We start from the raw sequence: 27,728 nt of genomic DNA, 5'->3' as shown, positions 1-27,728 counted from the left end.
GGAGGGCTGTTCATAAGTCTAACCTAGTACAGACCTGTAAAACGAACTCGGTTACGCTGCTTACGCACCGAAAAATAGGTGTTCTTGATTTCCCTTGTTAAAATTATGCAAATTAGAACGTTTAACACCGGAATTTCAAACAGATTAATTTTGGTGCGTTCAGGGCTGTCATTATAGTCAACAACAGGAACCAGTTTCACTTTTTCCCTAGTTTTTAGCTTCACCATCAAAACCCAAATGCGTGGACACTATTATTATATTAAATGATGTAATATTGAGTCGATATTTTGTAAATAATAAATATGTATTTAAAATTACTTGAGATAATCATATTTAATAAAAGTGAATTTGCATACCTCAAAAATGATAAAAGAGGAAATATGAACTTTATAAAGGATTCTATAAAATAATTTGCAAGAATTTTAAAAGAAAATCCATTGTCTAAATATAGATGGGTTAAAATAGGAGAAGAATAAATATTTTGAATAATTCTTAATTTGGTATTTTGTTATTCTAAATTCACTCATTCAACGTCCTTGAGAGAGAGGTATAAATAAAACTGGTAATTAGAACTTTTTAACCACTATATCACTTCCCTTTCTGTCTGGATCGAGAGTCGACCGAGAGCGCCCGTCCAACGCGGTTTTCCCTTTTAACTCGTTACTCGAAAAACTATAACCTTTTCTACAATAATTAGATTACCGCGTAATTAAAGATGATTACCTTTAGTAATAACAATACTCCGGTACAAGAATTTTACACCAACGAATGTCTTTTTATAACCGGTGCCACGGGGTTCATCGGAAAGGTAAGTTGACCCTAGTACCCCATTTTGTATTTACGATTAGGTTAGGTTAGGTTTAAGTTTAGAATCATTGCACGGTTAGTGGTCAAGGTTAAGTTTGAAACAGGTTTAGATATCTACTTAGGGTTCGGAAGGATGACGTGTTTACCAGAGTCCACTTCATGGTCACACCTGGACCCATATTAATCATCGCTGGAAGCAATCATGGATGGTTTGATACACCAAACAAAATCCCTGACCCTTTAAAAAAGAAACTTTAAAATCCCTAACCTATTAACCCCATTTTCAAAATCCCCGACTTAATTATCCAGGTTCCGTATGAACCCTGGTTATAGCGAATTCCATTTGACCGGTCCGAGGTCGCTCGCGAGCTGACCAGTTTTGTCATGAAATCGGACCAAAGGAGACAACATCGTTCGACTCTTTCAGAGAACTCCTAAAGTCCGATGGAATTCGCTATCAGATACAATGGGGGTCAGTTATAAGATGACCGCAAGGTTCAATTTGGTTATAGGCTTAGTTAAATTCTTTTTGTTGAAAGTTATAAACTCGGGTGTTTATTCATTTATAAAGGAAAGGGATCTATTTCGGGTGCGACTTCCGCTAGCCTAAGGCAATCGTGCTTTAATAAGTCACATTTCATAATAGCAATCGTTTTGTTTTCATTTTCGCCGCGAGTCATAAAGGAGAGACACACTTTTCCTGGTATCGTTCTCTCCAGGAAGTGAACCATAATTAACGCTTTTAACCTTACCTGGCTTCTATTCCAATATTATTTTCTCAGCACAAAACAATTACTTACCTATTGGTACAGACTCCTGGAACATGCAAAGATCGAACCGATTAAAATTAGCATAAATTAATAAGTGATATGTTCTGTTCCGTAAGTTTGTTAATCTCTGGTAACTTAGAAACTGGAGCTTGTAATTTTGAAGAGAGTGAAGTAGAGAGGTCATAGATTCAGGGTAAAGCGACATACGCCCTGGTGAGTGGGGCGCTGCTGTCAAATTTGGGTAACTTAGTAAGTTCAGACTAAATAGGACCTAGATGGAATGGAACTTGGTCCTAGCTGCAAAATTAATTAACTACCTGCACCGAGTGTAGTTAGGACTTCGATTGACTCGCTTAATTCCGTCGTTCTTCTTCTCGAGTACTGTTAGTCTCTCAGTAGCATTACGAAGTTGTATTGGTAGTGCCATTCATACTTATGGAACGGAACATATCACTTATAAACTTATGATAAAATTAATAAATTCGTTTGCCTTTAGGGCATAAACAGATATAACGCGGTTTAAACATAGCACAGGGCGATTAATCACCAATTAAACAATATAATTATAATCAGGTTCTTTTGGAGAAACTTTTGCGTTCTTGCCAAGGTATCAAAAGAATCTACGTCATGGTTCGAGTGATCGAACGATATCATACGCTTCTAAAATCAAAAGTATTTCCCAATTGATTCCAAAGGTATCTATAATTAGTAAATGCACCATTTATCGTTTAGATATTCGACGATATCCGTCTGACTAACCCGAAATGCCTTTCGAAAATCATCCCGATCGAAGGTAACTTGACCAGCGACCAATTGGGAATATCGGAGGATAACTTACGAGCCATTTACGAGAATGTCTCCATCGTATTTCATTGCGCGGCCACCGTACGATTTGACGAACCAGCAAAGTACTTACACCACAGTCGTACCATCAATCACGTGGAATTGAATTGAATTTTTTTTTGTTAATCGGGTTTGCAGGACGGCTCTGGAAACGAACTTATTGGGAACTAAGCGACTCCTGGACTTGTTCAAGCGAATGAAACGTCAAAAGGCCTTCCTGTACTTGTCAACCGCCTACTCTAATTCGCATTTGAGCGAGATACAAGAACGAATCTACACCACTAAGGTATCCGGGGATGACGCCTTGAAAGCCCTGCTGTAAGTCTTACGCGATTGGGTGGTGGTTTAAGTTGACGCCGACTGACGCGCACCTAATGGTAGGAGTTTAAAAGAGGACGCTTTGGAACGTCTAGCTGAGAGTGTCAGCGAGGGACGCGTCAATAACTACACCTTGTCAAAAGCCCTGTGCGAAAACTACTTGATGGAAGACGCCAAGGATCTGCCCTTAACCATCGTCAGACCATCGGTGGTCTGTTGCTCTTGGAGAGAGCCGTACGAGGTAATTTAAATACGCTTACATTAGGAAAAAGAAACCCACCCACTGACGCGTTTTTGTCTCTGTTACAAAAGGGTTGGGTTGATTCCGCTAACGCCTTCACCGGTGTTCTAAGCAAGGTACGTACGACAATATTGACATTTATCTTTTTTAAAAAAATGGAGACAATCAAAGCCTATGACGTCCTAGATTCGATTGGGAGCCATTCGTGTCTTGAGGATGGGTAAAGACACCGTGGCTGATCTGGTTCCCGTCGACGCCCTGGTTAACCTAATGATTGTCGCGCCATTCGACACGCGTCAAAACAAATCACCAAAAAGGTGGGTGGCCCCGTCCAAACATTTACGATTAAACTTTGTCGTAATTAGTAACTTCATTCTAATTAAGATCGGGGGTGGAGGAGGGTCCTAAATCGATACCGGTTTATCATTGCGCCTCGGGTGACGTCAATCCGGTTACTTGGACCAGAGCCAACGAACTGGGAGTCAAGGGCATGCGCAAGTACCCTTCGAAGCACGCCCTGACTGTCCCGAGTTTACTGATGACTTACAACTTCCTTTTTCATTACTTGGCCAATTTTTACTACCATTTTCTGCCGGCTCTGTCCCAAGATGTACTACTTTGGCTACGAGGCAAACCTCTCAAGTAGCTAACCTTCAACAAATTGAATATCCACCTACTTGGAATAACCTACCGTTCTCTCTAGGTTCGTCAAGGGTTACAAACGTTACGTTCCACTTCTGGCATTAATGGAAGAATTCTCCGTTCGCACTTGGATATTCCAGACGACCAACACTAGAAAACTTTATAAAACATTATCAGATGACGATCAGAAAGTATGATCACAATTTCTTAAGCGAGTTTGTTTGCTCAATAGCTCGGGTCTAAGGAGGTGAACACGTTTCTTTTAGATCTTCAACTTTGACCTGTCGGAACTAAACTGGGAAGAGTACTTGGATACGTACATTAGAGGAATCGCTAAGTTCACCTATCCGGAAACGGAATCCGATTTGAAAATTGGTCGTACAAAGATGCAAAGGTTAACTTAAAACTCTTCTTAACACCGAGGCTTACCACTTACCAGAGATAGTAGGCAAAGCTTATAAAGTTGACCAACTGCGCTTATAAACTTGGCGGTTATACTTTAAATAAAAATTCAAAGGCTGGTATTTATTGTAAGACTGTTTTTCAGATTTCGCTTGGAACAAGTGGCTTTCGTTTTCTCCGTTCTGATCTCAGTTTGTTTGGTCATGTCCATCGGCATTCCATTGTGGCTTTAACAACTCGACCGACGACTACACTTTGGCCGTGTACCAAAACCTCCCACATACAACTATCACCATAAGTTCATAAGATATGTTCCATCCATAAGTTTGTTAATCTCTGGCAACTTAGAAACTGGAGCTTGTAATTTTTAAGTGTTTGAAGTAGGGAGGTTATAGATTCAGGGTAAAGCGACATACGCCTGGTGAATGGGGCGCTGCTGTCAAATTTGGGGGACTTAGTATGTTCAGACTAAATAGGACCTAGATGGAACTTGGTCCTAGCTGCAAAATTAATTAACCACCACCGAGTGTAGATAGGACTTCAATTGACTCGCTTAATTGTCGTCCTCCTTCTCGAATAAGTAGTGTTAAATACTTATGGAACGTATCTTATGAACATAGGCTATTATTAATTTTCGAAACAATGTAACACTTTCTGGAGAAAATCCAAAAATAATTTTGTAATTACGCTGTAGTGTTTTTCACTTTTGTTTACCTTGAAAATATGAAATAAAATATCACTTTCCTTTATAAATATCCGAGGGAATATTTCCTTACGAGTGGCTTTGATACTTGTCCAAGTAATTTGCCCGAAAGCGACGTTATTTATGAAAAGATGTTTTAACGTTTTCCGTGTTGACAAAAATACAGGGTGATCAAAAAAGGGAAGGTAAGCTTTAGGACAGTGGGATAGGTCGATGGGTGACCAATTTTGTCACAAGGGACAACCCTTGAACATGTTATGTTTTAGGGAAGTCAAGTATAAGAAACTGAACAGACAACAAATTCTAACTTAATAAAAGGTGTCATACGTAAAACACTTCAATGTTTTCGTAACTCAAAACCGCCTACACAACAATCCTACAACTGTATTATCACCCTTTCTTTTTGGGAGACCCTGCATTTTTCACGCTGCATTAATAAACAATGGTTACAAAATATAACCGACACCAACAGGTATAAAGTTTCCATATTTTTCGTCTTTTTTGAATGTATAATAAATTATGTCTAATTAATGCAAATAGACCTTGACTTTCCTCTTTGTCTAAATGATTTAGCCCAAGACGCTTTAAGTAATTCTAGTTGGCAGGCGATATCTCGAAACACTTTAAAGTTAGATACCATGGACAACGGTCTCAATTCGCCCATCCAAGAGTTTTACAAGAATGAGTGTGTCTTGGTTACGGGAGCAACTGGCTTCGTTGGAAAAGTTGGTCCTTCTTGATTACCCTTAGGGGTTATTATACGTACAATTTGGTTTCTTTTGATTCTTAGGTTTTGTTAGAAAAACTGCTCCGATCGTGCGTCGGCATCAAGAGAATCTACTTCCTGGTACGCAACACCAAACATGGCGATAAAAACGAGCGACTTCGAGCTCTTCTCAAGTCAGAAGTAACTAGAACAACCCACCCAAAGCTTCCAAAATGATACCAGGGAGCGTCCATTTGTTCATTTCAGATATTTGACCGACTTAGGAGCGACGAAGAACGCGCCTCGACAGTCTTCGATAAGTTAGTGCCCATCGAAGGCGATTTGTCCAAACCGGAACTAGCTTTGTCACGGGAAGATAGTCAACTTCTAATCGAGGATGTTTCCATCGTTTTCCATTGCGCTGCCAGCGTTAGATTCGGCGCTACTCCCAAGTAAGTACTCGCGGACCTTAGACTGGTCTATGAAAAGGCTTGAAATTTATGCCGTGGTCAGGTACTTGATCGAGACGAACCTTCAAGGAACGAAAAAAGTTCTGGAACTGTTCGCGAAATGCCAGAAGCAGAAGGCATTCGTTCACGTTTCGACGGCGTACGCCAATTGCAACATCTACCAAGTGGAAGAAAGAATTTACCCGACGCTGAATCAAGCCGACACCATCTTGGAAGCCTACGAGTAATTAAGTCAACTTTGCTTTATCTAATTGATTGAGATGCGTACAAAATGATCAATTCTTTACAGACTGCTGTCGGACGACGCCTTCAACGTGTTAGTGCGCGAGACGTCGGAAGGCCGACCCAACGAATACACGACTTCCAAGGCATTAACCGAAAACTACTTAAGCACCGATCTAGCGTGCGGAGAACTACCACTCGTCATTGTACGACCCTCAATCGTCACAGCCGCTTGGAGAGAACCGCACAAGGTCAATATTGAACGCTAAAACTATAGTTTAACGAGACTAAATTGATTTTCGAATTTCAGGGTTGGGTCGACGCCGCATCGGCTTTCACGTCCTTACTAATCTACGTAAGCGCGTTGGGTACCATGCACGGACTAATAGAAAGACTGTGTATTTATGCGCTCGCATTTGCAGATGTCCTTGGGTATTTTGAAGAGCATTATGTGTAAGGGGGACAGCATTGTTGATTTCATCCCGGTGGACGTTGTGGTCAACTTAATGATCGCCGCCGCTTGGAGGACCCACAAAAATCACACCCGAAACAAGTGAACCCTAACCCTCTTCTAACCGTTATTATTATTTTAATTATAACGGAAATGAAAATTATACAGGAAGAATGGGCGAAAGGAAGAGATAGTCGTGTACAATTGCGCCTCTAGTTGCGTTAATCCCGTTACTTGCGAGAGTATCTCGACTTTCGTGTCAATACGCCACGGAGTACCCCAGCATGAAAGCGGAACGGTACCCCAACCACGTGCGCCTGACGTCCGTCATGTTCGTTCATATGTGCTACATCGCGTACTACAATCTAATGCCGGCAATCTACCAGGATCTAAAGAGACTAGTCCGCTGCAAGAAAGCCACGTAAGATATGATAATGATACGTTCATGGGTAGACAATGATTGACGCCAAGTATATCCTTTCCTGTTTTTTACAGATTAACCAGACGTTTCTTCAAAGTCCTACCAATCATCCGGTCTTTGGAGACCTTTTCTAAAACCTGGTTATTTTCCAGTCATCATTCCCAGGAACTGATGGATACCATGACACCCGAGGACAAGAGAGTCAGTATAATGTTTTTTAAAAGGACTCCCAGGCGATTAAATAAATGATAAATTAGGATATTTATAGGAGATCAAATGACCAATAGCAAAGATATCTTTCTTAGAATAGAAAATGCTGCTATTATAGCATTTTATAAAATAATTTCAAAATTATAGAAATTATAGGATAATTTGAGAATTATAGGAAAATATAAGATTTATAGGAACAACGTTCGATTTCCTAGACTTTCAATTTCGATATTCGCGAACTGGACTGGGACGAATACATGAAGGATTACGTTCGAGGAATCCGCAAGTACATGTTCAAGGAAAATGATTCGACCATTCACGTGGCCAAACTAAGACTACAAAGGTAGGACCCTTAATCCGTGTAAACAAGTAGTACCATTAAATGACATCTTAAATTCATGCAGCTTGAGAGAAACCGAAGAATTTCACAACCGAATTCTGAAGACATCTTTAGCGACCATTTTCTTATCTTTCTTAACATACATAATTATGTTTTAAAACACCACTGGACTTTAGGACTAATTCCAAAATATAATAAATTGTTTGAAAAGTGACACAATAAATGTTCAAGTACTATTTATTATTATTACCAGTATCTAGTCCAGAAAAAAAGGCAAATCAGAGACTGGCTAATAACCAAGAGGCCATACGCTAATTTTTAAGGGGCAGAGATGGAGAGCGGGGTGGGGCCTGGTCAGTTTTGGGTCAGTGGAGGTTGGGGTGTGGCGAAATATACTTTACATTGCCCCAGATAAGATAGATACGAGAATAACAGCCCGCAACACGTTTCGATGCGCTTTACAATATAATTGTACATCCGCGAGTGGGATTGGTTTATGGGTAACAGATAGGGTCCAACAGCCTTTGGTAGCGCTATAAAGTTAGCTTGATAATTGGTGAGTAATTAGTAATTAGCCAGGGTAGGGTTTCCCCCCTTTCTCTAATTTGACCCGAATAGTTCAGGCGCATCTCTGTTGTCATTAAGATCACCATGGTAACCCGGCATCAAAAACTGGAAAGCCGGTATCATTCTTAAAAGCGACGTTATTAGTGCTAATTTCCGTGGTAATTCTCGCAGCTTCTCAGCTTGAACTTGGTTGAATTCACGTTCGGGTGCCAATAGGGCCAGCCAAATGTTCCGTCATCGGGCAAATGCTAAAACTATGTTTTTGGTCTTTGAGAGCGTAATTGGGTCGACGCAACTACGCGTATCGGATATGGAACTCGGACCATGGGGGCTTGGATTGGAACCCATCCTACAAGACTCGAGCGAAGCGGCTTTTAAAACAAATCTGGGCTGAAAGCTAAACTAGTCAAATCGAAAAACGGAGCTCTTTCACGGCGGCGGTGGTCACTCACTCGGACGCCGTGATTCCTTTAAAAAGGGATGTCAATTATTCACCAGTACTTGCAGGGCTCTCCGTTTAGCGAGTTTCGCGAAAAGTGGACCGAGATTTACGAAAGCAAAGAGGATAATCTCGAACGGGATACAAAACAAAGTTCAAAGGTAATAACTTTCCAACTTACTCCCCTCTTTTTTTTGGAGTTTAGGGGCAACCTTGGGCTGGCGGTTTCAGTCGATATTTGGATGCTTATTTTAGCGACGAAAACTGTACATTCTCGGTGTTTTTGACGAATTTCATCCAATGATTCTCTAACTTTCATTTCGAACCCTTTACATTCGTATCGTCGGTTTATTCTTTCTTCTCAATTATTTTGGTTAGTTGATAAGCGGTCGCGTTCTATTTGGCAGTCGCGTTGTTAACTGTGTTTTGGATCGCTCCTCGACACCACCAATTTAAAAAGGTTAAAGTTCACCTTGACTAACGCATTTTAAACTTAATTTATCAACTTCGAATCCAGTAGAACTTTATGTTAAGCAAGAGAGTCGTGGTTTAATCCTTCCCAAGGTTCAAACTCGGTTCTAAACAACTTAAATTACGTTTGACAAATTTAGATATTTATCATTTAACTCTAAGGGAATTAATGTTAGTCGGTACTGACTACGGTCATGGTGACCTTGAAAAAGGTCTATTTCAAAGTCACGATGACCACTGCTGACTTATTCAGTACCATACTTTACTTTACCATTTAGGAGGCTACAACTATATGCTATTTTTTTTATTTCAAATTGTATTTTAACTACCGCAGAATGTTGACGATTTTGACAAGAAAACAGTCCCCATAATTGACAAAAACCGAATGATGGAAGAGGAACTAAAGGTAAGCCACTCGGAACAGTTATTATATAAAGTTTATATAGGTCCCGCTACAAAATAGATACGTTTCAAAAGGACGGGGGGGGGTAGTATCATTCGCTTGACATAGGGTGCAACGTTACCGGAAGTCCTTTTTGTTTTAAGCCATGTCTTAATTTAGACGTCTTAGTTGTGCTCAACACACCAACCAGACTCTACAACCGATTTTTGAAAAATGGGTCTAATAAGGCCCCTTTCAAACGAGGTCGTTCTTTAGTCTGAACGGGGCTTGAATTATTATGATGGCGGAAATAAGACACAAAGCGGGCGGGCGGGTGAATAAATTAATTTATGTCTTTCACTAATCAAATATATGTGTATATTACTTAGAAATATTATAACAAGCCCCTATGGATGAAAGACGTCGAGTATTCACCCCCCAGCGCGCTTCCCATTCAACTTCCGGCTGCACCATTCCCGCTAGGAAACACGGCCGTCACCACCACAACCCGTAGAATGAGCAAGTTCGGAAGACACAGAAAAGTCTCCAACTACGATCCATTATCCCGATACAACGACCCCAAAGTAACTTACACAGCCTCATGCAAAAATGGTTGGCTTTGATTAAAATCCCCGCTTAATCGTAATTAGGGTCAAGCATTTTTAGACGCCATCAGCGAAGAGGAGGACTTCAACAGGATGAAGGATTACGCCATACATAAGGACATCAAATCAATCAGAGTAAGATAGCCGCTATTCATTACCACCACCCTTGGTTACGCGGAGCTAACTCTATCCCTCGTAGAGTCGGCGTCCCATATATTGGAACAGTACAACCGCGTTGGACCGGACAGTGGCCGAAGACGGCATCACATTCGAACCATTGCAGAGAGCCGGTCGACTTCCGACTAAATTGCTTCCGTTGTCCATAGCTGACCGTTCGCACGCCGAGATCACCAGTTCCTCTAGCGTGGGCGCTAATGGTCAAGAAGGCAGTGGCGTTGGTGGCTCGGCGAAACCATCCAACGCGGCGCAATACGAGCCTCCCGTAGGAAGGTCGGCTAACCTGGACTTCCATCACAGATTAGCCCACGAATTCCGAGGGGATGTCTTCCATACTCGACGGTCGAGTCAAGGCGTGTACGCCGGACCCTTGAGCGCGTGGCAACAATCGGCGGACAGTTACATCGACAGCGAATCACACCGGAGATCCAGGTACTTCATAGTACTTTCCTCTCAGGTAGGCATTTTTTTTACTAAATTATTTTTATAATTTAGAAAAAGATTTACTGGTAAAACGAACAAGACAACGTTCGAGCTGTCTTATTCCGAGGAAAACCTGGCTGCCCAAGACGGGGGGAATGAGATGGTGGACGCCGAAATGGGTATTAGTCGCAAAAGACAAGTAACGGATGGACCACCACATGTGGGTTCACTCAGCAGATGGTTCTCGAGAATATCACCCTTTCAAAGCGGCACCAGTTCAACCTCCATCGACTAATCAGTTCATTATCAACGTCAATACAGAAATTACAGACACAAAAACCGTTTAGATACATAAATATATACACCTGAAATGATTAGGTGTACAACAGTCGTAATAATGTAATTCAATCATGTCACACGCGTCTCTTTGTTATAATAAAATTGGTCACAAATTATAACGAATCGAAATTAGAATGATGATAAAATGTTTCAGGGTAATTGTTGTGAGAGGGTGTAGCGGTAAAGACCCCGATTCTTTGATTGACGTAGAAGCGAGTGAGACCACTCTCTCTCCATCCATTCATTCAAGGTCCATATAATTGAAAGGGCAGTTGAGAAATTAGTTACTGTCAATTGATTTAGGCAAAGGGAAACTCTAAAAATTTTTCCAATTGAAGTCTTATAGGTTTTGAATTAAATATTGTCCATTTAATTTTTGCACGAGACTGAGTGACTTGCCCTTTCAAAAATAATGACGATATTAAGTTATAAATATCCACTGATTATTAAGATCTGGGTTAAATAGAAAGGAATTCCAAAGACAATCGCTAACCGCGATGTCCTTGCGCCGTTCATCTATAAACTAATGAAATGCCCCTTCAACAATCAATCTGATAATAATTTTCAAGTAAGGCGTCTTATATCACCGAGATCACAATTCCACGGACATCAGCCAAAGTAAGACCGTAAGGAGCCTGATTTATCCAAGCTCGATTCGAGGTCAGTATAACACTATATTTTTGGCATAGTTGTTGAAAGATTGTACACTGATAAAATCGAGCAATAATTGATTTTTTTATAAACAAATCGAAGCGTTAAAAGCGCCGATATAATATCCATTTCATTGATAGCGAAAAACTCTTTAAAAAACACTGGAAATAATTATTTAGCAAATTAAAGAGAGTCTAGGCCTAGCGTTTCATAAGCACTCAAAAGTACTCAACCTTGAATTAAATTCCTTAAGAGAAAAGTGCGAAAATCTGGCCCTCTTTCATAATTAAGTTAAGAAGCTCTTAAAATATTTTAGCTGCTCCGACAATCGCTAGATATCAAGTTGCCAAACCTTAAAGAAGACAACTGGAATCAACTCCTAACTCATTCGAGAGCAGTAAGACGCCGGACAAAGTATTGCAATAATTGCTGTTGACCATCGAGATGTCGGAATACGCCTGGGACTTTGTCATCACGGTGGCTTCAATATTACTATGCGTACTGATCAGTATCGTGGCCCGGAGGAACGAGAAGAAAACGGTGGACGGCTTCCTGTTGGGTGACCGTAACATGTCCCTGATTCCGGTGGCCCTGTCGGCTTTCGCCACCATAGTCTCGGCCAACAATATTACGACGCTGGTCGGCGAGACCTTCGCCAATGGGATGCAATTCATCATTATGCCCATCGCATTCTTCCTAATTCAATTACCAATCGCCTTCTATATCATACCCGTTTTTCACAACATGCAGTACACCAGTGTCTACGAGGTAATGTTATTCAAATTCCACGTGCTCACTGTTTGTTTGTATTACGGACGTACGTATGCGCAATAACCCCGATTTTTCTTTTCAGTACATCGAAAGGAGATTCGATAAATCACTGCGCATTCTATTCTCAGTTATTTACATGCTCATTAACGTAAATTGAGTCTAATTAAAATTATGCTTAATTAGGATGGCTAATCTAATTCTATTTATACGTAGTTGGTTCTGAACGCGGTATTTCTCTACGTCCCGGCCATAACGGTAACAACCGTGACAGGGGTCAGTTACTGGATCATGTTGGTTACCGCGGGACTCATCTGTTCCCTGTATTGCGTCATTGTAAGCGTAGTTAACCTTTGATTCAATTGAGGGCTTCGGAAGCCATCAAAATTATATCTATATTACTTAGGGAGGTTTGAAAGCGGTCATATGGACAGACGTTTTCCAATGCGCTCTGATGTTTGGTAGCGTCATCATGGTGACCATCGCGGCTTACGTAGAAGTAGGGGGGATTGGTAACGCCTGGCACGCCACCTTCTCGGGACAAGTGGCCCAACACTTTGTGTAAGTTTAACCGAATTACGTTTTCATTTTTAACTTAATGGCCTTATAATTTAATTGGGTTAGTGTTTGGGAGGACACCAATAACAATTACTCCGTTTGGAACTTATTCTTCTACGCCTTGACGCATTGTTTCTACACTACCATCGGTTCTCAAGCATGCGCGCAACGTTTCCTTTGCGTCAAAGATTACAAAACTGCCCGAAAGTAAGTTTGCCCGAGTTTAAGGAGTGTCTCACCTGATAAGTTAATTGTTACCTCATTTCAGCGCCTTTATATTGAGCAACGGATTAGGCGTTATTCTAAACATCATTGTCTTTCTAACATGCGTGGCCGTCTTCGGGGCTTTGACCAAATGTAACCCATTGGATCAACCCGATTCTAACGTCGTTCTACCCGACCAAGTACTTAAAACCCGCCTGACTTAAGTACAATAGTACTTACGTATAAATATCTTCAGATTTACATCTACGTGGCGGCCAAATTGTTCAAAGGAATCCCTGGGGTCTTGGGCATCATTCTGGCCGGTTTGATTAGCGCCGCTCTCAGTTCCGTCTCGTCGGTCATCAACGCATTAGCAGCCAACTCCTTGGAGGATTACATTATGCCATTGTTTCCCCAACTGAAAGAACAGGAAAGAAAACGCGTCATTCTATGCAGAATTCTAAGTATGACGTAGTTTGCGCCGATTCGAATAATCTAATATATGTTATTGAGAAATTTATCTTTAACCTCGGAAGCCGCTACATTTGGAATTTTAACTGTTCTAATTGGTCTAATTGTTCCGGAAATCGGTGGGGTTATCCATATGGTCCTCCTAATAGCCGGTGCCCTAGCCGGACCACTCGGTGGCATATTAGTCTTGGCATTCTTCGTTAGAAAAACCAGTATTCGAGTAAATAAATACATCATAATTTCAAAGGGACACGCGCCATTACTAAGAATGCTTTCGTAACCCTCCAGGCTGTCAAGTTATCTTTGTTGCTAACTTTCGTCTTCAGCGTCTGGATTTCAATCGGATCTTACTACTACTATCCTCACAAACCGCAGTTCAGACATCCGGTGGAACAATCGTGTCCCGAAGCCTACGTTGACGTGGTCGCGTTTAACCAAAGCGCCACGATGGCTACGGTATTGGCTAACGTTACCAACGTCGAAGACACCATCGTGCCAATGGGAATTGAGTAAGACAATAATCTCACCATCTTTCTTAACCACAGATATAACCTATAAGTTTACAAGATATGTTCTAAGACTTAATTACTGAGAGCTAGTTCGAGTGAGAACGACGGAAGCGAGTCAATTGTAGTCCTAACTATACTCGGTGGTGGTTAATTAATTTTGCAGGACCAAGTTCCATCTAGGTCCTATTTAGTCTGAACTTACTAAGTTACCCAAATTTGACAGCAGCGCCTCCTCACCAGGCGTACTTCGCTTTACCCTGAATCTATGACCTACCTCCCTCACTTCCGAACAAGCTCTCAGTAACCAGTGACAAACTTATGGATGGAACATATCTTACGAACTTATACCAATAATCATTGTAAACGTTACTATAGGGAAAAGGGTCCGGCCATTTACGGCGTCAGTGCCTTCTGGTTCCCGGTCATGTCCGTATTTTTTTCGGCCACTTTAGCTCTAATATTCGGACTCTACTTCGGTAGGTCAACCCGTCCCGAACGTAATTGAAATCCGAGATTAAAATAATAATTTGATATCATTGCAGAACCAGAAAAACCGATGGACGTTAGACTACTAAGTCCAATCGTTCTCACCGAAGAAGAAAAGAAGTACATTATTAAGTAAGATTACACTTAATCTAAGGCGACATATCTAAAGTGAATCTAAACGCGCTTATTTTTTCAGGATTAAAAGCGGCGAATCAGACCCTCTTCTCGAAGGCAGTAACAAACTTAAACCCCAAATTCTGCCCATGAACATGAAAAGAAATTCAACGACTTTTGTCTAGACAAATTGATTGACCCGTACATTGCAAGGGTCAATTTTGGACGCGACGTCATACCCCAATTGCTTACCATTCCTCCATGCAACCATTTAATCCATTCTTACTTATTTTTGTAGTTATGTAAATAAAAACTTTGAGAGACTAAATTCGAATACGATACTTGGGAGTGGTCAAGAATATAGAGTCACTTTGGGACGCGTCCGTAACTTTTGAAATTTTAATGATAAAGGGAAACGATTTGAGGGTGTCACAAATTAAAATTGTCCTCTGTCCAACGATACCAAGTATCCTATGTCAAACGGGACTCGAGATATTAAGGTTTTTAGATAAATACATTTCAATCCTTGCAGGGGATTAATAATAACCAATATTTTCTATTACTGGTATACAGTTGTTGAAAAATCAAAAGATACGACGTTTAACGGCTAGAAACAATATTTTGGGGTTACAATAATAACTCTCATTTACAATGAAAAACTTAGAATTAGACCATTTTGCGGAATACCTTTAATATAGGAAATTACTGATCTAAAATTATGGGATTTTATAGGAACTCCAGGAGTGCGACGTTCCCCGCACGGTAAATTGTGCAGAGGTTGGGGGGGCAAGAAGTCATTAAGTTTGTGGGGAAAAAGAGCCATTAAGTTGAGTACAAGGACTAACATCAACTACCCAATGTTTTCTTCGTTAGTGGTTGACAACTGAAAAGCGCATCATAAATAATTGCTCGTGAACAAAGCTTTAGAAATGAATACGTACGCGATAATCCCACATTCAAAATTAAAATCGTATAAAATGCACTAAACCACATAATTACCCGAAACAAATGTCAAAATATGACGAGAAATTTATCAAAACAAAAACTCTGACATTAGAAATTTAATGAAATTAAAAGAATATAAAAGGCATTCGGTCCTCGTTACGGTATCATTCTCCGCAAAAGGGGCTCTAGCTCTACATTCACCACACCACAGCAGGTTGAATTATTAAACACCGAGAATGCTGTACTCTTTGTCGCTGATAGTAATTCTTACGTCCGTATTGACCGGACCTTCGCCAGTGGACGCTGATATCAACTCCCCCCTCCCTGCTGATAAGAATTCCTTGACTTTTTCACCTTATCGTAGAACCTTGAGACAACTCAAATGCGGTAAATTTTGAAATTCAATGCTAAAAACTTTAGGCGCGAAATGGGGGTCCAATATTACAAGAGGAATTGGCGTTTTTTTAGCCCCTGGGTCGAATGAAAATGAATTGGGGAAATTTCATTACTGCTACAATAAGACCATAAGAGCCTCGGATTCTAAGGTGAGTGGGCAGACAAATAGACAATTAACGTATTAACCACTACTAAGGATAGATTTAATTTTAGAAGTAGGAATGGAGAATAACGGTTAGTATTTACTTCAGTCCGACTCATAGACCACCCAGTATAGAGCCCCTCCCTCCAACACGGATAACGAAAAGTTTAAACTATCTCATTGGCTCAGTTTTAAACTACGTTTTGATGGCGTTGCTGACGTGGACGGCGAAAAACACGTAATTCCATTTTACCTCTGTCGCTATGACCCTCCCGCCTCTTCTTTCATACCCCCTCCGTCCCGGGGAAGGGGGTCCGGGTCTTTGACGCGCGCCCAAATATTACTCTGTTCTCCATTTCTACTTCTAAAATTATATCTATCCCTGCCACCGCCCACTACCAACAAGGACATTTTAAAGATTGGACTTGAGAGCCAATCAAGTCTATAGATTACGAAGATGAAATTAAATTGCTAATTTAAATGGCAGGGTTGCGAAGCGGGCAGCCACGTCATACATGATGAATGCCTGATATTTTTGGACCAAGATAAAATCGGGGATGCCAAAGGAATGATGGCGCTTTGCAAAGCGAATGGCGACTCTAAAGAGGACGTTCGAAGAATGGTACCCCCTACATCGTCAAGCGCAAATAACAATTAAATAACAGATCCGGTCATTTTTTTTATTAAATTGTTTTCAGGATGAACTTATGAACTGCGTCATAGCCACTGGGGTCAGGTTGTGCCCTAAATTTGAGTATGGGAGGGAATACCGAAAATGGTTTGCACACATCACCGGAACCAAAGTAAGCCAAAATTAAAAGTGCCTATCCCCGAAGTTACCCTTTCAATTCATTTAAACGCGAGATTTACGAGCTTTTAATTAGTAACTTGATCGGCCTCAACAAGCAACTCTCTTTTCAATTTATAAAGCTCGTAAAACGTGTCTTTTTTATCTCTATTTAATAACATTTAAATATTTCAGAACTGCGTCAAGAAGCTATAATCATATTATTTGTACACTCGTAAGCAAAGTATTATCCTAAATTGGAAATAAAAGATGTACTTTGAAAAATATAGATTCTGTTCTTAAATTTTCCTATACAAATATGAAATACATAGAAATTAACGCGTTTTTGTTCAGCGGTTTTCAATGGGAATTTTTTGGGGCAAACCAATCTCTCTTATAACCCCAACACAATAAAGAAACACTCCTCCGTCCAACGGTACCACCAAGTACTCGTTGACCACACCAAGAATAATTAGGCTTTCAAAAAATTTACTTTTGCAAACACGAGATAGTGTCGTGGTATAATATCAATAAACAACGGGACCCGCCAAGCGATTTATCCTTAACAAAATTAACTTTGGTGGTTCGACCCAGCTAGGTTAAGGGCTCCTATGGTGTCCTTTAGTTTCGTAAACTTTCCAGCAGCGCGTCTCTGCCATTTAATTACGAGGCAATTACCGGATTCGATTGGTCACCAAATCCAATCCTCGTAACTTTAAAATGATATTTACGCGTGGTGGTCTTAGCTGGGATGTGAAACTGACCGTGCAGTCTTCAAAAGGAATATCAAAAATCGCTAATGAAAGCCAATGTTAGTGCAAATACCTCCCTCTTTGTTACTTCTTTAAGTTTAACCATAAGTTCATAATAAGATATGTTCCATCCATAAGTTTGTAAATTCTTGTTACAAACTGGAGCTTGTAATTTTGAAGTGATTGAGGTAGGGTGGTCATAGATTCAGGGTAAAGCGACATACGCCTGGTGACTGGGGCGCTGCTGTCAAATTTGGGCTTAGTAAGTTCAGACTAAATAGGACCTAGATGGAACTTGGTTCTGCAAAATTAATTAACCACCACCGAGTGTACTTAGGACTTCAATTGACTCGCTTCCGTCGTTCTCCCTCGAACTAGTTATCTCCAGTACTGTAAGTCTCTAGCAATGCCAAGAATAGGAAGACGTCATCAAACTTCTTTACATACAGCTAGAAACAATATTTTGAGGTTACAATAATAACTCCCATTTACATTGAAAAAGTTAGAGTTAGACCATATTGCGGAATACCTTAATATAGAAAAATATGGGATTTTTAGGAACTCCAGGAGCGCGACGTTCCCCGCACGGTAAATTGGGCAGAGGTTGGGGGCAAGGAGTCATTAAGTTTGGGGGAAAAGAGCCATTAAGTTGCGTACAAGGACTGACAACTCAAAAGCGCATCATAAATAATTGCTCGGGAACAAAGCTTTAGAAATGAATACGTACGTTATAATCCCACATTCAAATTTAAAATGCAGTAAACATAATTAAACAAAACAAATGTCAAAATATGACGAGAAAATTGACAAAACAAAAACCCAGACATTAGAAATTAGAAGATCATAAAAGGCATTCGATCCTCGTTACGGTATCATTCTCCGCAAAAGGGGCTCTAGCTCTACATTCACCACACCACAGCAGGTTGAATTGTTAAACACCGAGAATGCTGTACTCTTTGTCGCTGATAGTAATCCTTACGTCCGTATTGACCGGACCTTCGCCAGTGGACGCTGCTTGGGGGACGAATCGTACGTATGGAGGTTTGCGCAAACTCTTCCAAAGCATCAAATGCGGTAAGTTTGGAAATTCAACGCTAGAAACTTTACCACCGAAATGGGGATCCAATATTTCAAGTGGATTTTGGGGGGTTTTTTTAGCCTCTGGGTCGAACGAAAATGAACTGAAGAAATTTCATTACTGCTACAATAAGACCAGAGAAGCCTCAGATTCTAAGGTGAGTGGACGGATAAATAGACAAAACGGATTGACCACTCCCAAGAAGGGCATTTTAAAGATTGGACTTGAGAGCCAATCAAGTCTATATATTACGAAGATGAAATTAAATTGCTAATTTAAATGCCAGTTTTGCGAACCACGCGCCCTCGACACACCCGATGAATGCCTGAAAACTTTGGACAAAAACAAAATCGGGGATGCCAAAGGAATAATGGCGTTTTGCAAAGCGAACGGCGACTGGGACGATAAAGATCCAAGAATGGTATCGTACATCGTCACGCACAAATAGCTACGATTAAATAACTGCTCCGTTAATATTTTTTAAATTAAATTCTTTCCAGAAAGAACTTATCAGATGCGTTCTAGACACTCGGGTCCGGTTGTGCCCTAAATTGGACCAGGAGAAGGAATACAGAAAATGGTTGGCACACGCAATCAGTGTCCGCGTAAGTCAAAACTAAGTGCCTAAAGCAGTCACCCTTTCATTTCATTTAAACGCGAGTTTTACGAGCTTTTAATTACTAACTTGATTGGCCTCAACAACGGACTCTTTTTTAAAAATCCATAAATCTCGTTTAACGTGTCTATTTTTTGCAAATAATCTCTATTTAATAATATTTCAGAACTGCGTGAAGGAGCATTAACCATATTATTTGTACACTCGTAAGCAAAGTATTATCCTAAATTGCAAATAAAAGATGTACTTTGAAAAATATAGATTCTGTTCTTAAATTTTCTCCTATACAAATAATAAACACTTATACAAATATTCCTAAATCCATTATAAAGGCAGGCGCTTTTGTTCAGCAGTTTTCAAGGGGAATTTTTTGGGGGGCAAACCAATCCCGCCTATAACCCTAATCACGAATACACAGATTTACTACTTGCCCTAATATAATTTCACTCTTGGACTCAATAAGGCGTAACGAAACCATAGAGTTACTCCTAGACCACGCCAATTAAGAGTAATTTGGTTTTCTTTTTGAAAAATAAACGTTTCAATCCCGTTTACCCTTGACAATTCATTCGGGGTTTGACCCATGGTTAAGGGGTCCAGGGCCCGCGTCTCTCCCATTTAATTACGAGGTCATTAGGCCGACATTACTCGATTCGATTGGTCACCAAGTCTGATCCTCGTAACTTTAAAATGAGCATTTAGGCGTGGCGGTCTTAGTTGGGATGTGAAACTGACCACCTCGGTCTTGTGGCGATATTTTAAACTCTCATTAGAAATATATCACGCGCATTTTTCAGGATTGCGCCAATAAATAATAATGTAACTCGTAATGAACTTATTCCGAAAATTGGAAATAAAAGATACATTTTGAAAACTAAAAAAGTTCCGTTTTAAATTTTGATTAAAAATTTCGATAAATATCAATCAATCATTAAGTTAGCTGGTTTGGTTTGCCACGAACTTCTTTGCTCTATAGTTCGACGAAAACATTTGAAACCTTGGCCAGTAAATTGAATATAGCTAGAAACAATATTTTGGGGGTTAAAATAATAATTCTTCCTTACACCGAACTAGTTAGATTAAGCCCAATTTGCGGTATACCTTAATAATAGGAATATTACTGATCTAAAAATATAGGATTTTATAGGAACTACAGGAGTACCAGGTTCCCCGCACGGTATTTAGTAAGAGGGGCAGAGGTTGGGGGGCAAGAAGTCATTAAGTTTGGGGGGGGAAGAGCCATTAAGTTGAGTACAAGGACTAACATCAACTACCCAATGTTTTCTTCGTTAGTGGTTGACAACTCAAAAGCGCATCATAAATAATTGCTCGGGAACAAAGCTTTAGAAATGAATACGTACGCTACAATCCCACATTCAAAATTAAAATGCAGTAAACATAATTCTTCAAAACAAATGTCAAAATATAACGAGAAATTTATCAAAAACAAAAACCCAGACATTAAAATTTAATTAAATGAAATGAATATAAAAGGCATTCGATCCTAGGTACGATATCATTCTCCGCAAAGCTGCTCTTCGTTCACCACAAGTTGAATTATTAAACACCGAGAATGCTGTACTCTTTGTCGCTCGTCGTAATTCTTACGTCCGTACTGATCGGACCTTCGTTAGTGGACGCTGGGATATCGAACGGGCAGCTGAAAAAGTTCCACAAAGCCTTGCAAGACGCCAAATGCGGTAAGTTACGAAATTCAACGCTAAAAAGTTAAACTTTAGACGCGAAATATTTTTGGCGTTTCTTTAGCCTCTTGGTCGAACGACAATGAACTGAAGAAATTTGACGATTGCTACACTAAGAACAGAAACAGCGAGGATTCTAAGGTGAGTGGACACAGTCTAATAGACAAAACGTACTACCCATCCCCAAAAAAGGACATTTTAAGATGTTAATCGAGTCTCGGAACCTGATTTAATCAAGTCCTCGTTATCACGCGTCCCTTGGGTGACCGGTGGTCTTACTACAAATCTATTGATGACCAAGATGAAATTATAATGATCTTAATTGGCTAAATTGAATGACAGGGTTGTAAAGCCGGCAGCAAGGACAAATACGATAAATGCCAGGAACATTTGGACCAAGAGAAAGTCGGGGATGCCAAAGGAGTCAAAGCGGCTTGCAAAGCAAATGGCAACTCGGACGATGACGTTCAAAGAATGGTACTGTACATTTAATCAAATTTAAAAAAATAAATAAATGTAATAATTTTACCAAATTGTTTTCAGAATAAATTTAGCAGATGCGTTTTTAAGGTTCGAAAAGACTTATGCAAGAGTTCCCTGGAAGATGAATACCAAAAATCGCTAAAGCATGCCCGGAAAGCCAGGGTAAGTGCATGCCTATCCCCGCCGCAGTCACCTTTTCATTTATTTTTAAAGGCGAGATTTAAGGGCTTTTAATTCACTTTACTTGACTGGCCTCAAGTTTTAATTTATAAAGCTCGTAAAACGTGTCTTTTTTAAATAAATAAATAATCTCGATTTCATAATATTTCAGGACTGCGTGAAGAACCAATAATAATATTATATGTACACTCGTAAGCAAAGTATTGTACTAAAATGGAAATAAAAGATGTACTTTGAAAAATATAGATTCTGTTCTTAAATTTTTCCTATACAAATATTAAACACTTTGTTCAGCGGTTTTAATGGGAATTTTTTTGGGGCAAACCAATCTCTCTTATAACCCTTTACACAATAAAGAAACACTCCTCCGTCCAACGGTACCACCAAGTACTCGTTGACCACACCAAGAATAATAAGGCTTTAAAAAAATTTACTTTTCAAAACACGAGATAGTGTCGTGGTTACAATATCAATAAACAACGGGACCCGCCAAGCGATCTATCCTTAACAAAATTAACTTTGGGGGTTCGACCCAGCTAGGTTAAGGGCTCCTACGGTCTCAGCGCCACTTTCCCGCTCTCTTTAACTTACGAAGCTCGCAATTTTTCTTTTGTTAATTTTATTTTAAACTTGGATCATTATTCAATTGAATAAAGCGATTTTACTGATAATCGATGTACCTAATAACTCTGAATTATTTGAAGAAAATACGTATCTTCGCTTTTTCAAGAACAATTCCATTTTCCGAAATTATTTTGAAGGGAGAACGTGTCGAGGGATTTATAACATATTTTTGAAACATCGCGCTGCGCGTCAAGAAAGAGCGAGCGATCTTAGACGGCCGGACATGGATTAAGTTACGAGTTAGTTAATCCACGGACGGGATTCCAGGGGCAAGAGGGGAAAATCCAAATGAATGTTAGAACTCTTCATTTATTTATTTCTCCGTCTTGATTGAGAAGTAACTCGTAATTAACTTATTCCGAAAATTGAAAATAAAAGATATATTTTGAAAACCAAAAAATTGTCTTTTGAATTGTGATTAAAAAATATTGATAAAGACCAATAAATCATAAGTTAGCTCTAGTTCGACGAAACCATTTGAAACCTTGGCCAGTATAAATTAAATATAGCTATAGAAACAATATTTTGGGGATAAAATAATAATTCTCCTTTACACAGAACTAGTTAGATTAAGCCCAATTTGCGGTATTTATTATAGGATTGTACAGGAACTACAGGAACACCCGGTTCCCAGCGCGGTATCGGGCAGAGGTGGGGGGGGGGTGCAAGAAGCCATTAAGTTTGGGCAGTAAAAAGAGCCATTAAGTTGAGTAAAATGGACTATAACATCAACGTAGTTTTACAACTCAAAAGCGCATCATAAACAATACTCGTGAACAATGCCTTCGAAATGAATACGTACGCGGTAATCCCACATTCGAAATTTAAAATGCAGAAAACATTATTCTTCAAAACAAATGACAAAATATAACGAGAAATTTATCAAAACAAAAACACGGACAGTCATTTGAAATTTAATGAAATTACAAGAATATAAAAGGCACTCGATCCTAGGTACGGATAACAGTCTCCGCAAAGACGCTCTACGTTCACCACACCACAAGTTGAATTATTAAACACCGAGAATGCTGTACTCTTTGTCGCTCGTCGTGATTCTTACGTCCGTACTGATAGGACGTTCGTTAGTGGACGCTGGGATATCGGATGTGCAGCTGGAAAAGTTCCACAAAATATTGTTTCACGCCAAATGCGGTAAGTTACGAAATTCAACGCTAAATCCTTTAGAGGCGAAATATTTCACGGCTATTTGGCGTTTCTTTAGCCTTTTGGTCGAACGACAAGGAACTGAAGCAATTTGACGATTGCTACTCTAAGAAGAGAAACAGCGAGGATTCTAAGGTGAGTGGACACAGTCTAATAGACAAAACGTATTACCATTACCCATCCCCAACAAGGGCATTTTAAAGACGTTAATCGAGTCTCGGAACCTGATTTAATGAAGTCCTCGTTATCACGCGTCCCTTGGGTGACCGGTGGCCTTACTACAAATCTATTGATGACCAAGATGAAATTATAATGATCTTAATTGCTAATTTAAATGACAGGGTTGCAAAAAGGGTAGCAAGGACAAATACGATAAATGCGTGAAACATTTGGACCAAGAGAAAATCGGAGATGCCAAAGGAATAATGGCGGCTTGCAAAGCTAATGGCAACACGGACGAGGACATTCGAAGAATGGTACCGTACATATAATCACATTATATAAATAGTGAAAATTAAAAAATAAAAATAATATTTTTACCAAATTGTTTTCAGATTAAATTTAGCAGATGCGTTTTTAGGGTTCGAAACAGCTTATGCAAGAATTCCAGCCTGGAAAATGAATACCAAAAATCGCTAAAGCATGCCCGGAAAGCCAGGGTAAGTGCATGCCTATCCCCGCCGCGGTCACCTTTTCATTTATTTTTAAAGGCGAGATTTTAAGGGCTTTTAATTCACTTTACTTGACTGGCCTCAAGTTTTAATATAAAAGGCTCGTAAAACGTGTCATTTTTTAAATAAATAAATAATCTCTATTTAATAATATTTCAGGAATGCGTGCACAACCAATAATCATATTATTTGTACACTCGTAAGCAAAGTATTGTACTAAATTGGAAATAAAAGATTTACTTTGAAAAACCGATTCTGTTTTAAATTCTTCCTATACAAATATTGAACACTTATACAAATATTCCTATATCCACTATTAAGGCTTTTGTTCAGCGGTTTTAATGGGAATTTTTTGGGGCAAACCAATCTCTCTTATAACCCTTTACACAATAAAGAAACACTCCTCCGTCCTACGGTATCATCAAGTACTAGTTGACCACACCTCGAGCAATTACCAATTAGGTTTTGATTGAAAAATAAACTTTGAAAAACACAATGGCATGCAGCTAGGCGGTTTACCCTTAAGAAAATTGGCTTGGGGTTCGTTCGACCCATGGTTAAGGGGGGTTCCATGCAGGGTTTTCGTAAACTTTGAAGTAGCCCATCAGTCCCATTTAATTACGAGGTAATTAGGCCGACATTACTCGATTCGATTGGTCACCAAGTCCGATTCTAGTAACTGGTGCATGGTCAGTTACGAGTTCTTTCAATTATTGCGTCTCATCTTAACTTAAAGTTTTAGAACGGGGGGCGTTAAGGTTGACCAATCGTCTCGCTTTCCTCGCTTCTTCGACCTCTGACCTCGCTCTTACGTGATTTTTTATCGCGCCTTTCGCGTTGGAGCTAGTATGGGTCCGGTCAGGGCCGGAAATAACCACAGGACACTAGACATTGTCCAATAAAATTTTAAAATGTCCCATAATTTTTTCAAAAACTAAGTGGGTCACTGCACAGTTTGACCAATAAATTTTCCGAAGTTTTGATAGCTTGACAATGGAGAAGTGACACTATTTTTACACACTCCAGTCACGTCAATGTCCGATAAATTTTCCAGTCAAACAGGGGGTCAGTGGACACATGTCCTATAAGAATTATTTTTCTTATTTCCGGCCCTGGGTCACCGTCCACTATCAATGTAGGCCTAGATCACGATGATCAAATTCAAACGAATTCCAGACGAGACAGAGGTTTTGGGGGGAAGAGAATAATTAAAATGTTTACCAGACGACAAGCAATAACAATCCAGTGTTTTCCTTGGTACTGGTTGACGTCGTCTCGACATTTCAATAGAGTAATATATAATGAAAACATATTGTAATTAAAAATGAAGAAAACGAATTCGCTCGTGAATATTGCCTTTAAGTATAACCAACCATAAGTTTACGTACGCAATAATCCCACATTCAAAATTAAAATCGCATGAATATGCAATAAAAAACCATAATTACGAGAATGAAATGTCAAATTATGACAAGAAAATTATCAAAACCAATCCTCACGTCCGTATTGACCGGACCTTGGCCAGCGGACGCTGCTACTAGGGTAGCGGACAGGCTGCTTGTACCTATTCTCAACATCATGGAAGATGCCAAATGCGGTTAAGTTTTGAAATTCAACTCTAGAATCTTTAGCACCGAAATTAGGGTTCAATTTACGAATTTTTCGCTGTTTTTTTAGCCCCTTGGTCGAACGAAACTGAACTGATCAAATATGATAAATGCTACACTAAGTGGTCAAGAGCCAAAGATTCTCAGGTGAGTGGACAAACAGACAGACAAAACGTATTAACCCACCCCCACCAAGGAGCGAGCGTATCTTAAAGATTGGACTTGAGAAGTTAAGTCTAAAACCAAGGCTGAAATCCGATTAAGTTTCGACTTAATGCCAATCAAGTCCTCGTTATCACGTGTCCTTTTGATGGATTGGGTGGTCTCATACCACGAATCTTAATTGATAATTTAAATGCCAGGGTTGCGAAGCGGGCAGCTACGACATACACGATGTATGCCTGATATTTTTGGACCAAGAGAAAATCGGGGACACCAAAGGAATGATGGCGACCCCCAAAAGTATTAATCATATTATTTGTACACTCGTAAGCGGATTATCATCCTAAATTAGAAATAAAAGATGTTCTTTGAAAAACTGATTCTGTTTTAAATTTTTTAAATATCTAATCTAAGCTTTTTCTATGAAGGGATTTCCACACTAAGCCTTGGATCCCTTTACAATGCATAGAGGGGTGCAGGGGGCTAGCCCCTATGCCGTGCACAGCTAACCTACAGCGCCCTATACTAACTATTACCGTTAACCTCTGCCAGTTTTGATGGAAAGGAGAAACCGGGTTAGACCGTGGAGGAAAACTCCTTTAACAAGCGGGGATCGAGAACTTGCAAACTCTACGCGGAAGGATTTGTTCCCAGATTTTCACCCGGTACCACAGTCCAGGATCGAACCGGGGATCCTCTTGCTGCGAGGCGAAAGCGCTATTCGCTACGCCACCCCAGCCATTAGGTGGTTTAATTTAACTAAGATATTGAACAGACAATGCTAATTTAATTTCATTTAACCCAACCAAGTATAAAAACTAAATTAAACTTATCGAATTATTTTCATTAACGCGTAAATTTAAGTCGGGGCTTTAAAGTACAGTCCCTGTATTAGAGTCACCACCTGTCTCTACCTCTGACAATTACAAACGCTAATAGAGAAAGGCTTAAGTTACAACGCGTCATGGATAAAATTGCGTCCTGTCCTCCAATAACGGACGCAGTTACAAGGCCATAAACGCGGACATAACCATAATTAACTTTAAACCAACCAAGGCTTACGATACAAAACCGCTAGAGTTTTATGGCAAGTAGATGTTGAACTTGGGAATGGAGAACGATTAGGCCTAAGTTTTGTAAAACGCAAAAACAAAAGGCCTATATTTTACACGGTACCGGTTGACAAAATGCAGCTTGACAATTCAAAAAAAACAAAACCCACCTGTCACGCGATGGTAAAACGCATTCTTAAACTACGGTACAGGCATTATAATTGTCGAGACTATAAAACTCACAGGCCCCACGGTACTGTATCATACCGCGAACAAACCGTGTACGCTGGTATACTTAAATTTCTAATTGTAATTAAAATTTCAAAGAAATGCAGTACGCTCTGCCCCTGGTCCTAGTACTTATCATCGCGATGGTATCAACCGGACCTTCGCTAGCCGACGACGATAATGTAACGAACGAAGACTTACGAAAGTTTCACGATGCCCTTATAAACGCCAAATGTGGTAAGTTGAAAAGGACAAACAAATTAAAGTCGAATTTTGCAATTATCACGGTTTGTTTAAAAATTAAAACTAAGAATGAAGGGGTTTTGGTTTTTAGCCTCTACGTCTAGCGACGCTGAAGTGAAAAAATTCGAAAATTGCTACAAGGCCACCAGAGAGGCGGCGGACGAAAAGGCGAGTGGACAGACAAA

General features: G+C 39.9%; 7 protein-coding genes across 13 annotated transcripts in view; 6 read left to right on the top strand and 1 right to left on the bottom strand.

Moving 5' to 3' along the window:
* Window positions 1-27,728, bottom strand: part of LOC149618097 (uncharacterized) — a 29,365-nt gene that overhangs the window by 525 nt on the left and 1,112 nt on the right. For 2 of the 7 annotated variants that reach the window (XM_089855691.1, XM_089855685.1), the window contains exons 2-3: window positions 13,371-13,548; window positions 3,671-12,296 (exon numbers count right to left, since the gene is read on the bottom strand). In XM_089855691.1, coding sequence (XP_089711817.1) covers window positions 11,954-12,286 — 333 coding nt within the window. In that variant the 5' untranslated portion in view covers window positions 12,287-12,296; window positions 13,371-13,548 and the 3' untranslated portion in view covers window positions 3,671-11,953. Of the gene's footprint in view, window positions 1-3,670; window positions 12,787-13,370; window positions 13,549-27,728 lie in introns of those variants that run through there. The other 5 variants (XM_089855690.1, XM_089855689.1, XM_089855687.1 and 2 more) reach the window with 5 other exon arrangements.
* On the top strand, window positions 34-4,301 carry LOC149618103 (putative fatty acyl-CoA reductase CG5065). The gene is made up of 11 exons (XM_089853905.1): window positions 34-808; window positions 2,151-2,249; window positions 2,310-2,485; window positions 2,559-2,738; window positions 2,802-2,979; window positions 3,051-3,095; window positions 3,166-3,370; window positions 3,405-3,621; window positions 3,683-3,812; window positions 3,888-4,015; window positions 4,169-4,301. Exons 1-11 carry the CDS (start codon window positions 716-718, stop codon window positions 4,254-4,256), a joined length of 1,539 nt encoding a protein of 512 aa, XP_089710031.1. The 5' UTR covers window positions 34-715; the 3' UTR covers window positions 4,257-4,301.
* LOC149618102 (fatty acyl-CoA reductase 1-like) lies at window positions 5,365-6,129 on the top strand. The gene is made up of 4 exons (XM_089853904.1): window positions 5,365-5,451; window positions 5,517-5,633; window positions 5,700-5,884; window positions 5,946-6,129. The coding sequence occupies exons 1-4, from the start codon at window positions 5,365-5,367 to the stop codon at window positions 6,127-6,129; spliced, it is 573 nt and encodes a 190-aa protein (XP_089710030.1).
* Window positions 6,860-8,507, top strand: LOC149618101 (fatty acyl-CoA reductase 2-like). Its single transcript, XM_089853903.1, has 4 exons — window positions 6,860-6,996; window positions 7,071-7,197; window positions 7,422-7,549; window positions 8,330-8,507. The coding sequence occupies exons 1-4, from the start codon at window positions 6,860-6,862 to the stop codon at window positions 8,505-8,507; spliced, it is 570 nt and encodes a 189-aa protein (XP_089710029.1).
* Window positions 9,283-10,905, top strand: LOC149618100 (uncharacterized). Its single transcript, XM_089853882.1, has 5 exons — window positions 9,283-9,429; window positions 9,795-9,989; window positions 10,056-10,145; window positions 10,210-10,619; window positions 10,683-10,905. The coding sequence occupies exons 1-5, from the start codon at window positions 9,409-9,411 to the stop codon at window positions 10,903-10,905; spliced, it is 939 nt and encodes a 312-aa protein (XP_089710008.1). The 5' UTR covers window positions 9,283-9,408.
* LOC149618099 (sodium-dependent multivitamin transporter-like) lies at window positions 12,345-13,605 on the top strand. The gene is made up of 7 exons (XM_089853881.1): window positions 12,345-12,368; window positions 12,454-12,519; window positions 12,585-12,704; window positions 12,775-12,929; window positions 12,993-13,133; window positions 13,195-13,330; window positions 13,387-13,605. The coding sequence occupies exons 1-7, from the start codon at window positions 12,345-12,347 to the stop codon at window positions 13,603-13,605; spliced, it is 861 nt and encodes a 286-aa protein (XP_089710007.1).
* LOC149618098 (uncharacterized) lies at window positions 13,673-15,025 on the top strand. Its single transcript, XM_089855695.1, has 5 exons — window positions 13,673-13,821; window positions 13,890-14,110; window positions 14,486-14,586; window positions 14,653-14,728; window positions 14,793-15,025. The coding sequence occupies exons 1-5, from the start codon at window positions 13,735-13,737 to the stop codon at window positions 14,893-14,895; spliced, it is 588 nt and encodes a 195-aa protein (XP_089711821.1). The 5' UTR covers window positions 13,673-13,734; the 3' UTR covers window positions 14,896-15,025.

The sequence above is a fragment of the Phalangium opilio genome, unplaced genomic scaffold, assembly GCF_054372755.1.
Source record: "Phalangium opilio isolate 3A_F unplaced genomic scaffold, DU_Popi_V2 ptg000209l_1, whole genome shotgun sequence".
NCBI lineage: Eukaryota > Metazoa > Arthropoda > Arachnida > Opiliones > Phalangiidae > Phalangium > Phalangium opilio.
The sequence above is the reverse complement of the archived record's forward strand: the minus strand, read 5'-3'. Positions and strand labels throughout refer to the sequence as shown.

Bases quoted from the DNA above. Each gene is read 5' to 3' on its own strand.
- LOC149618103 (XM_089853905.1), top strand. From the start codon at position 716: ATGATTACCTTTAGTAATAACAATACTCCGGTACAAGAATTTTACACC. The intron at 2,980-3,050 runs GTAATTTAAATA...CTGTTACAAAAG, and splicing joins CTTGGAGAGAGCCGTACGAG to GGTTGGGTTGATTCCGCTAA. The intron at 3,371-3,404 runs GTGGAGGAGGGT...TACCGGTTTATC, and splicing joins CATTCTAATTAAGATCGGGG to ATTGCGCCTCGGGTGACGTC.
- LOC149618102 (XM_089853904.1), top strand. From the start codon at position 5,365: ATGGACAACGGTCTCAATTCGCCCATCCAAGAGTTTTACAAGAATGAG. The intron at 5,452-5,516 runs GTTGGTCCTTCT...TTTGATTCTTAG, and splicing joins CAACTGGCTTCGTTGGAAAA to GTTTTGTTAGAAAAACTGCT. The intron at 5,634-5,699 runs GTAACTAGAACA...TGTTCATTTCAG, and splicing joins GAGCTCTTCTCAAGTCAGAA to ATATTTGACCGACTTAGGAG.
- LOC149618101 (XM_089853903.1), top strand. From the start codon at position 6,860: ATGAAAGCGGAACGGTACCCCAACCACGTGCGCCTGACGTCCGTCATG. The intron at 6,997-7,070 runs GTAAGATATGAT...TGTTTTTTACAG, and splicing joins GTCCGCTGCAAGAAAGCCAC to ATTAACCAGACGTTTCTTCA. The intron at 7,550-8,329 runs GTAGGACCCTTA...GGGTGCCAATAG, and splicing joins GCCAAACTAAGACTACAAAG to GGCCAGCCAAATGTTCCGTC.
- LOC149618100 (XM_089853882.1), top strand. From the start codon at position 9,409: ATGATGGAAGAGGAACTAAAG. The intron at 9,430-9,794 runs GTAAGCCACTCG...TATATTACTTAG, and splicing joins TGATGGAAGAGGAACTAAAG to AAATATTATAACAAGCCCCT. The intron at 10,146-10,209 runs GTAAGATAGCCG...TATCCCTCGTAG, and splicing joins AGGACATCAAATCAATCAGA to AGTCGGCGTCCCATATATTG.
- LOC149618099 (XM_089853881.1), top strand. From the start codon at position 12,345: ATGCAGTACACCAGTGTCTACGAG. The intron at 12,369-12,453 runs GTAATGTTATTC...TTTTCTTTTCAG, and splicing joins AGTACACCAGTGTCTACGAG to TACATCGAAAGGAGATTCGA. The intron at 13,331-13,386 runs GTACTTAAAACC...AAATATCTTCAG, and splicing joins ACGTCGTTCTACCCGACCAA to ATTTACATCTACGTGGCGGC.
- LOC149618098 (XM_089855695.1), top strand. From the start codon at position 13,735: ATGGTCCTCCTAATAGCCGGTGCCCTAGCCGGACCACTCGGTGGCATA. The intron at 13,822-13,889 runs GTAAATAAATAC...GTAACCCTCCAG, and splicing joins TTAGAAAAACCAGTATTCGA to GCTGTCAAGTTATCTTTGTT. The intron at 14,729-14,792 runs GTAAGATTACAC...TTATTTTTTCAG, and splicing joins GAAAAGAAGTACATTATTAA to GATTAAAAGCGGCGAATCAG.